At 36.7% G+C, this 9,241-nt stretch overlaps 3 protein-coding genes and 2 non-coding genes across 5 annotated transcripts in view; 1 reads left to right on the top strand and 4 right to left on the bottom strand.

The window, feature by feature from the left end:
- Positions 1–803, bottom strand: part of LOC111441177 (protein NRT1/ PTR FAMILY 6.2-like) — a 4,795-nt gene extending 3,992 nt beyond the window's left edge. Inside the window, exons 1-2 of the mRNA XM_023078138.1 lie at positions 611–803; positions 392–494 (exon numbers count right to left, since the gene is read on the bottom strand). Coding sequence (XP_022933906.1) covers positions 392–494; positions 611–763 — 256 coding nt within the window. The 5' untranslated portion in view covers positions 764–803. The remainder of the gene's footprint in view (positions 1–391; positions 495–610) is intronic.
- Positions 804–4,090: 3,287 nt separating this feature from the next.
- LOC111434059 (pentatricopeptide repeat-containing protein At4g32430, mitochondrial) lies at positions 4,091–6,619 on the top strand. Its single transcript, XM_023071355.1, has one exon. It carries the CDS (start codon positions 4,182–4,184, stop codon positions 6,537–6,539), a length of 2,358 nt encoding a protein of 785 aa, XP_022927123.1. The 5' UTR covers positions 4,091–4,181; the 3' UTR covers positions 6,540–6,619.
- A 60-nt stretch (positions 6,620–6,679) lies between these two features.
- On the bottom strand, positions 6,680–6,761 carry TRNAS-AGA. Its single transcript has one exon. It is a non-coding gene; the product is annotated as a tRNA-Ser (tRNA).
- A 348-nt stretch (positions 6,762–7,109) lies between these two features.
- On the bottom strand, positions 7,110–9,013 carry LOC111433008 (NHP2-like protein 1). The gene is made up of 5 exons (XM_023069894.1): positions 8,861–9,013; positions 8,637–8,757; positions 8,418–8,521; positions 7,421–7,552; positions 7,110–7,329 (listed from the first exon to the last, which is right to left on the bottom strand). The coding sequence occupies exons 1-5, from the start codon at positions 8,861–8,863 to the stop codon at positions 7,303–7,305; spliced, it is 387 nt and encodes a 128-aa protein (XP_022925662.1). The 5' UTR covers positions 8,864–9,013; the 3' UTR covers positions 7,110–7,302.
- Positions 8,150–8,235, bottom strand: LOC111441290. Its single transcript, XR_002710133.1, has one exon. It is a non-coding gene; the product is annotated as a small nucleolar RNA snoR109 (small nucleolar RNA).
- Positions 9,014–9,241: the final 228 nt, after the last annotated feature.

The following is a 9,241-nucleotide window of genomic DNA, read 5'->3' as shown; positions in this document are numbered from 1 at the left end:
AAAAAAAAAAAAAAAAAAAAAAAAAAAAAAAAAAAAAAAAAAAAAAAAAAAAAAAAAAAAAAGTGATATTATCTTAAAAAGCTTGTGATGAAGTGACATAAGATTATGTCATTTATTCCCATATGAACACAAAAAGGCATCACCAATAAGCAGCCATCTACGTTATGTCCCTCTCAGTTCTTCTGTTCTTCCACTTTTTAAAATTTGGAGTTTTGTAGTTGAAACAGAATCTAATGAATCATAAAAAAACAAATCTCATCTCCATATTTTCCCTGGAAAATTTGCATGCAATATCATACCGGCTTGAATCTCTGCTAATAAGATCATATCAGAAACAACTTTAAGATGAATGCCATTTCATAATAGCTTAAAGAGCTAAGTATTTACACACCTAAAATAAGAGCAGCAGGAATCCAACCACCAGTCTTAGACTTATCAGCAGGAAAGCCTTTGTAATCCACAGCATCAGCCACTCTACAACTTAGCTTCCCATCCTAACAAACAGAACAAAAAAAGAAATTTTTAAGCTCACCCATTAGAGATAAGACAAAAATGGAGGTGAAAATGAAAGTAAGGCTCCATTGGAGCTCTGTTTCTCAAAAGAACCAACCATTTTTGAAGCTTTGCAGGTAGCAGCTATGGAGAAGATGAGGTAAAAGAAGGTTTTGTTTTTGAAAGGGTTGAAAGTGAGTGTGGAAAGTGGTGAGGGAGTTGTTGGTTTTGTAGGCAGAGATTCTGAAAGGAATGAGAGGGGACACCGCATTGCAAGTTGGAGAAGCAGAGGGAGGGACAAAGGCACTGTTTTTGTAGCATTAGGCTGGTAGAAATTGATTTGGGACTTTTGTTCTTGTTTTCTTTTTGGTTAAATTATAAGTTGTTTATTCAGTTTTTGCATCTTCAAAAGTAATTGTAATCATATCTTTCATTAAGGTTTTCAATTTGTTTTCGACTTGTATACCACCTATCTACTCATTTCTCTCCATGTCTCTACTTAGAATTGTATGATGAACTGATATGAAATAATTCTGGTAGTGTAATAACGGATCTTGTTCACGTAGTCAGCTTTACTGTTTTAAAACATGCATATTAGGGAGAGATTTCCACATCATTATAGCTCACCGCTGATAGATATTATCCGTTTTGGCTCGTTACATATCACCGTCAGTTTCATAGTTTTATAAGAGAAGTTTTCATACCCTTATAAGAAATGGTCCACGCTTGAGGACCAAATGCCCTCAACCACCCAAGTCACTACTAGCAAATATTGTCTGCTTTAGCCTTTTACGTATTGTCATTAACTTCACAATCTTAAAATATGTTTACTAGAAAGAGGGTTTCACTCTTTCTGACCCACGTGGGACGAAGAAAAATGATGATGGTGGGTGAAAAGAAAAGATTGGAACGTAGAAGAAGCAAGAGAGGGCCAGTTAGAGCCTGCCAAATTATCAACAACCTTACATTTTGGTCCATCTCAAAATTCAGACCATTGTTTTTGTGGAGATTAAAGGAAAGGAGGTGTTTTTCAGAAGTGCTTTTGGTACCCCACAAACCCCCAAACACACTCACAATGCTTCATTCCATCTTCCCCAAAATTCCAAATGGAGCTTTCCACTGTGGAATATTATTGGTCGGGTTGTTCTTGTGGATGCATGTGGCTCTCATATATATGTTAGGCTTTAATTATTGGGGTTTGGTTTGGCCAAACTCAACTTATTCGTCTCGTTTGTCTTTAATCACGTTCAAAGTGAGCTATGATATTGAAACTCCAACAACAAAAGATGAAATAAAAGTTTTAGAATGAAAAACACGAGTATCTATTGTTTTGAATGAAGAAAAATAAGCTACAATATTGAAAGTTCAACCCTAAACAAATATAATCCATGAACGCGAGTATTTATTGTTTATATCGACAACAAAAGATGGACCATTAACACACTAGAAAATTTTAATTTACTTCATTATTAGGGGTTAGGATCACCCATGTAAGTGATTAAATAGACACTTTTTAAGAAACTTTTTGAAAATAAAATGAATTAATTAATAAGATATTGAAAAATGTAATCTTTTTATTAAGTTCTTCATCTATATATATATACAGTGATGCCTCGATTTAATGTATTCAAAATTAATGAGCAATCATTAATAAATGTGTTTTTATATAATCTTCGTCTATTAGGCGAAAAGCAAGTACTTACATATTTCATCAATTTTTTCAACAAACCCATCATTTTTTGCTTCACTTTAGATGCTTTAACCACACACAATTATAAGATTCAATTAGCTCCACTCTCCCTTTGATGCATTAAAACAATATAATATTTTATGTCTCTTTAATTTTTTTGAAACTCTTTAATTTTTTTTGAAACTTTATTGTAAAAAGATTCTTTTTCATTAGATTCTCCCCTCCTATAATTTAGTCAAAGTGTTGCATATTGAATCTCTCATTCATATTAAATTTTTAACTTAAACTCTACCGACATAGGTAATCTAATCAAGGTATTCTTTCTATCTACAATCGACGTGGAATCTCGCATTCCAGCTCCCTTAAAACCAGCATCATTCCTAGCATATAGGCTAGTGACTAACTCGGTTACCATTTGTAATAGTCCAAGTTCACCGCTAGTAGATACTATTCATTTTGGCTCATTACATATCATCTACTAGACAAAGGTTTTCATATCATTAAAAGATATGTTTCGTTTCTCTCTTCAACCGATGTGAGATCTCATATATTTACTTCTTTTTCCACTGCTCGAAGAAATTAATTTCAAAGAAATGAGAAGTTTTTATTTTTTTTTACCGGAAGAACATTAGAGAGAGATTCTTTGTTAGTGACTTCTTTAGCCATTGACTTTTAATGTCATTGACGACATAGATTATACGATGGGCTGCAAGTGTTTATTTATACACATATATACATATATACATATATATACACAATTTCCCTCACTACCAACTTCAAGATATTTTTTTGTAAGTTTTGATCTCATATGCAAAACATGGGCTGCAAGTGTGCAACTTTTGCAGAGAAAGCAATGGAACATCAAAAATTCAATACGCTTTTTTCCGACAAAAGTGTAACAATAATGCACCACTTTCCCCAAATTTACCAATTAAATATCTTTTCATTTATATATTTTCCAAACCCCATCATCTTCCTTCAACAGAGACATTAATTATATGCCAAATTGGCGTAAGTGGGAGTAGAAGAAAACAACCGTTGACTAATGACGACCGTTGACATTCCCATGTCCCAGGGAAGATAAGTATATATATATATATATATATATATATATATTTCAAAACGCTGTTTGGAATAATAATTCAGTGGGTTTTGCCGAAACGCACGTGATGTTGTGGCCGTTTGTCACGTGCCAACTTAGTGGGGGAATATCCAAAAACATGCATTGCACCTGAAAATGTGGGGTCCACTAAGATACTCGCACACCAAACAATGTGGAACTATCAGATCCTCACCGCCCATTATAATAATATTATGAAAATAATAATACAGCTCCACTAAGGACCATCCAAATTAAAAGCCATTTATTTTAATTCACGTGATAATGTATTAATTAATTTATTATTGTGAGGTTCTTGCAGAATCTTTTGTGGAATATATGATTCCCTTTTGACTCGATCATATTTCTAGAGCTTTAAAGAAGTTTTTAAAATATTCATAATATTTCCCAAAGATTCCAAAAGTATTCTTACCCTTTTTAAGTTTTAATAATATATTAATCTTTTGTGGAAAGTTTTTTTTTTTCCTCTAGAAATTATTTCCTCATCTCCCTGGTGGGTTAATATAATGGAATATCATGAATTTAATAAGTGAAGAATACTATCTCCACTGGGATGAGGTCTTTTGGAGAAGCTCAAAACAAAGTCTCAAAAGTGGACAATATCATACAGAGGCCGTGATTCTAAATAAATTTAAAATAAAAATAAAAATAATTGTGGGGAGGCCCTTCCCAAGCTCTTTATTTATTTTTGTGAGGACTGGAAGCTGTTTGGGCTTTTTCAAGGCCCAATATAGGCCGCCCCATAGCCCTAGTTTGTTTATACGCTAATTACAAGAAGTGACCGAATCGTTAAATTTGGAGCCAAAAAATCGCTTCGATTTGGCTGATCGGCTCCTCGCCGCTGCCACTTGATTTCAACGATCAACTACCTTTGTCCTCATGCTTACCCGCCATCTCAATTTCAAATCCTTTCATGTCAAATCCAAACAACGATTACCAAGCTTCAACTTTTTCCGCTCTTTCCAACATGACCACAACCTGTTTGATCAAAGTCCTCCTCCGAATGCAGCCTCTACTAACCGCGTTTTACTCAATTACTTGCACAGAAACGAGGCATTTCAAGCCCTCCGCTTGTTCAAGAAGCATATTCGGTGGGGTCTTGATGGGAATGCCGATGGGTTCACTTTGGCTCTCGCTCTGAAAGCCTGTTGTGGGGTTCCTAAACTAGGTAGACAGATTCATGGATTTGTTATTTCTTCTGGGCTTGTTTCGAATATTTCAGTCTCTAACTCCTTGATGAATATGTACTGTAAATCTGGGCAGCTTGAGAGGGCTTTTAGTGTCTTCGAGAATTTACATGACCCAGATATTGTTTCGTGGAATACTATTCTTTCCGGGTTTCAAAAGAGTGAGAGCGCTTTGAGTTTTGCTGCTTGGATGAACTTGAATGGGGTTCGGTTTGATCCTGTAACATATACTACGGCACTTGCCTTCTGCTTAGATGGAGAAGATTTTATTTTTGGTTGGCAGTTGCATACTCTTGTCCTGAAATGTGGATTCCAATGTGATATTTTTGTTGGAAATGCTCTGATTACAATGTACTCGAGATGGGAACATCTTGTGGATGCGCGACAAGTGTTTGATGAAATGCGGAGCCGGGATCGGGTATCTTGGAGTGCGATGATTACTGGTTATGCACAAGAGGGAGATCATGGGTTAGAAGCTATTTTGGTGTTCATTCAAATGGTGAGAGAAGGAGTGAAGTTTGACAATGTGGCTATCACTGGAGCTGTTTCTGTCTGCGGTCATGAAAGAAACCTGGAGCTTGGAAAACAGATTCATTGTTTGACTGTGAAAATTGGATTTGAGACTCATACCTCTGTTGGTAATGTTCTGATCTCGACGTACTCCAAGTGTGAGGTCATTGATGATGCAAAGTCAGTATTTGAAATAATAGATGACCGCAATGTGATCTCATGGACGACTATGATCTCATTGTATGAAGAAGATGCAGTTTCTTTGTTCAATGAGATGAGATTAGATGGAGTGTATCCAAATGATGTAACATTTATTGGATTGCTTCATGCAATTACAATGAGAAATATGGTGGAACAGGGACTGATGGTCCATGGATTATGTATCAAAGCTGACTTTGTAACGGAGTTGGGTGTCGGCAATAGTCTAATCACCATGTATGCTAAATTCGAGTCGATGCAAGATGCATCAAGAGTGTTCATGGAACTTCCATATAGAGAGATAATATCATGGAATGCTTTAATTTCTGGGTATGCTCAAAATGGATTATGTCAAGAAGCTTTAGAGACATTTCTGTGTGCGATAATGGAATCGAAGCCAAACGAGTACACATTTGGGAGTGTCCTGAATGCAATCAGTGGTGGTGAAGACATATCTCTAAAACATGGTCAAAGATGCCATTCTCATTTGATCAAAGTAGGATTAAACTCTGGCCCTATCATTTCCGGTGCTCTCCTAGACATGTATGCGAAACGAGGGAGCATTCAAGAATCCCAAAGAGTTTTCAACGAAGCATCCAAAAGAAGTCAATTCGCTTGGACGGCGTTGATCTCAGGCTATGCACAACACGGAGATTACGATACAGTGATGAAGCTGTTTGAAGAGATGAAAAAGGAAAAGATAAATCCTGATGCAGTAATCTTCCTGTCTGTCTTAGCAGCATGTAGCAGGAACAGGATGGTTGACATGGGTCGTCAATTTTTCAATATGATGATCAACGATCATATGATAGAGCCAGAAGCAGAGCACTATTCTTGTATGGTGGATATGTTGGGTCGTGCAGGACAATTGGAAGAGGCCCAGGAAATGCTAGCACGCATACCAGGAGGGCCAGGGATATCTGCATTACAAAGCTTGCTTGGAGCTTGTAGGATACATGGGAATGTGGACATGGCGGAGAGAATGGCTGATGCTTTGATGAAGAGTGAACCACTGGAATCGGGGTCGTACGTGTTGATGTCGAACCTGTATGCTCAAAAGGGAGATTGGGAAAAGGTTGCTGAAGTGAGGAAGGGAATGAAAGAGAAGGGAGTGAAGAAAGAGATTGGATTCAGTTGGGTAGATGTTGGTAACTTTGGTGCTTCTTTATACTTGCATGGCTTTTCATCTGGTGATGTATCCCATCCACAATCAGAGGAGATTTGTAGAATGGCACAATACATGGGAGCAGAAATGAAGTTTCTAAAGGATAGAGAGAGACAGCGCCAGACCCATATGATTGATGGACTACCTCTAACAGATTTATTTGTATTTGATGGATGATACTTGGTTGAGTAAAAGAAAAAATCTAGTTTTTGGCTACACAGTTTGTTCACATACAAAACGCAGTGAATTCTTCTGTCGAACAGGAAGAAAGACAGCAAGAAAGGAAAAGAGAATTGATGAAAAACAAAAGATAAAAACGTGAGCGGCAGGATTCGAACCTGCGCGGGCAGAGCCCACATGATTTCTAGTCATGCCCGATAACCACTCCGGCACGCCCACTTTTGTTTACATCTTTACATTGTAGTAGTTAGATTCTTAATAGTGAATTTTAGAAACCGTAAGTAACCATTATGCAAGCACATTTATAGTCTCGTTCACCCACAATGCTAACGAAGCACCTATTCCCTTCATTCACACTACTATTTTGTGTTGATACATTTTTCATTAAGAAAATAAGATGCTGGGATTGCAGCCACTAAAGTAAGACGACACAATCACATCTTCATGGTTCAAAATACTTCAAGAAACTCTACTAAATTCATATTGGTCAAACATTTAATGTCAGAGATCTAACAAAAATCTTACTGAATGGAAATATGACTACCAGACAAGTAACTAACATCAAGATATGGCAAACATAAGAATGACCATTATCATTTCTCAATAAATATCGTATCTCTTGGGAAAGAAAATTTTAGTGGTTGTTACAATTGAAACATATTCCTCCACTTGCACAACCCACATCAGTTAGAGCCCCAATGGAGCGACCACCGAGAAACAAGAAGCCCATCACACCGAAAACACACAATTGACTATATCTTCAAATCAGGAGCTTTTCAATGGCATCCTATATATAAAAAAGAATGGCCAGAACAATTCATCAGGGAGGACATTTAGAAAAGATGGGAGATATTTACAGTCAGATATTGAATAATTACCTTCAGTTGCTGTATTTGCGACTTCAATTGGCTTCCTTCATTTGTCGTCACAGAACAAGCTATAACAGGTCTTGTAACTCCACAAGCTCGGCCAAGTGCTTGCTTAGACGGGACAAACACGTAGGGCACATTCTGCAAAATCAAATAGAATCCTATTTCCATCGTTACCATGACCAGACATTAAAACGTTGAATGGAAACATACAATAATCAAATTTTGACAAAGTTCTGTTTTTTATACTTTTAGTAGCATTCTGAAGCAATGTTCAAAAGCCAGTCTGCTGGCAGGAAACCATACTGGAGGCAGTCAATGGCTTTTGGTGGTAGTAGTTCTTCGAATGAATAACATTTCAAATAGAAACGGAATGGGAAATTGTGTTTCTCGTCTATATATAAGTATCCAGAAATAGAAGCTGCCAAAAAATGAGCACCACTACGAAGCTTCCAAAGAGTCCTAGAGAAGATTATTGGGGTATGTCAATTAGATTGACCATAAGAGGGTTGTTGAACACAGTTGGAGTCAGTCGATCTACTGATCTATCAATAGATGCAAACTGCTGAAAAACGATAATGCAGCTTGCCTGGAACGTGAAAGAAATTTTGATGTGAGAGAAGGGTCTCATAGAAAAGCTAAACCCTATGCCATTTCACCCTTCCCCCTTCTTGCAATGATAAAGTAGTCATTTGAAGTGGAAAAGTTAACTAAACAGATTTTGAAGGAAAGGTATAAGAATGTAGGAAGTTCGGTAAGCAGATTCGTTGATAGAGAACAACAGCCGGCCAGTTAACTTCACGCATTTGATTTAGCTACAGCCACTTTGGCAGGTCAAGAAACATGGGTATTAACAATTTTTCACACCCTTCTCTTGGTACATGTAGCCTCAAACCCCACAAGATACATCAAACAACCAAATGAACACCAATAAATAAAAGGAAGCATAAAGATACCAATCAGACACAAAATCTTCTCCGCACAACTGTTAAGGATTGAAGAGTACCTTATCCTCGGCTAATAGCGGAAGATGAAGGAGGATTTCAAGCGGCTCGGTATCAGAGGCCATCACAACGAACTCAGATATACCTCTGTTCAGCGTCTTGGTTGCTGAAAAAGTCACAAAACAAAGAATCATTCACTGAAATACGAAAATGAACTAAAGCTCATCCGTGTATTTCGTAACAGTAGATGGTGCAGACAAAGGTACAAGAAGAGAGGCTACCTTCATTGGCGCCCTTCTTGATTTGCTTGTAGTTAGCAGCTTGTTGAACAAGATCAAGAATGGTGATTGTAAGTTGTGCGTCGGCCAAAGGGTACGCCTTGGGATTTACTTTCTCTGCAGTCTGCCAGTTTACAAGAAGTTCACAATCAGTCGATAGCAATCAAATAAACATACAATCATTCAGATATGAAACAGACAGAGAGGAAGAGAGAAAGAGAGGGTACCATTGTTCGTGCGAAGAATAAGCAAGCAGAGACGCAGGTTTCCGAGATCTTTGGAGGAGACGGAGAGGCTTAGGAATTAGGGTTTAAGAACGGCAACAGAGATCTAGGGTTCTCTGTTACAGTTGTCGTCTTAACTTAATTGGATTAAAATTTAGTTTAAAATCCGTCCACACCAAAATATCAATTTATGCCTTGAATTATTTTGTTTTTTGATTTTGATCTCACAATTCTTTTGCCAATATTTTTATTTTAATATTTGAATACCTGGTCAAAATTTATTTTTTTTTAAAAACACTATATTTTGATAACTATTTTACGTTTTTTTTTTTTTTTTTTTTTTTTTTTTTTTTTTTTTTTTTTTTTTTTTTTTTTTTTTTTTTT

Source organism: Cucurbita moschata, unplaced genomic scaffold (genome assembly GCF_002738365.1).
Source record: "Cucurbita moschata cultivar Rifu unplaced genomic scaffold, Cmos_1.0 Cmo_Scf00003, whole genome shotgun sequence".
NCBI classification, from domain to species: Eukaryota; Viridiplantae; Streptophyta; class Magnoliopsida; order Cucurbitales; family Cucurbitaceae; genus Cucurbita; species Cucurbita moschata.
The sequence above is the reverse complement of the archived record's forward strand: the minus strand, read 5'-3'. Positions and strand labels throughout refer to the sequence as shown.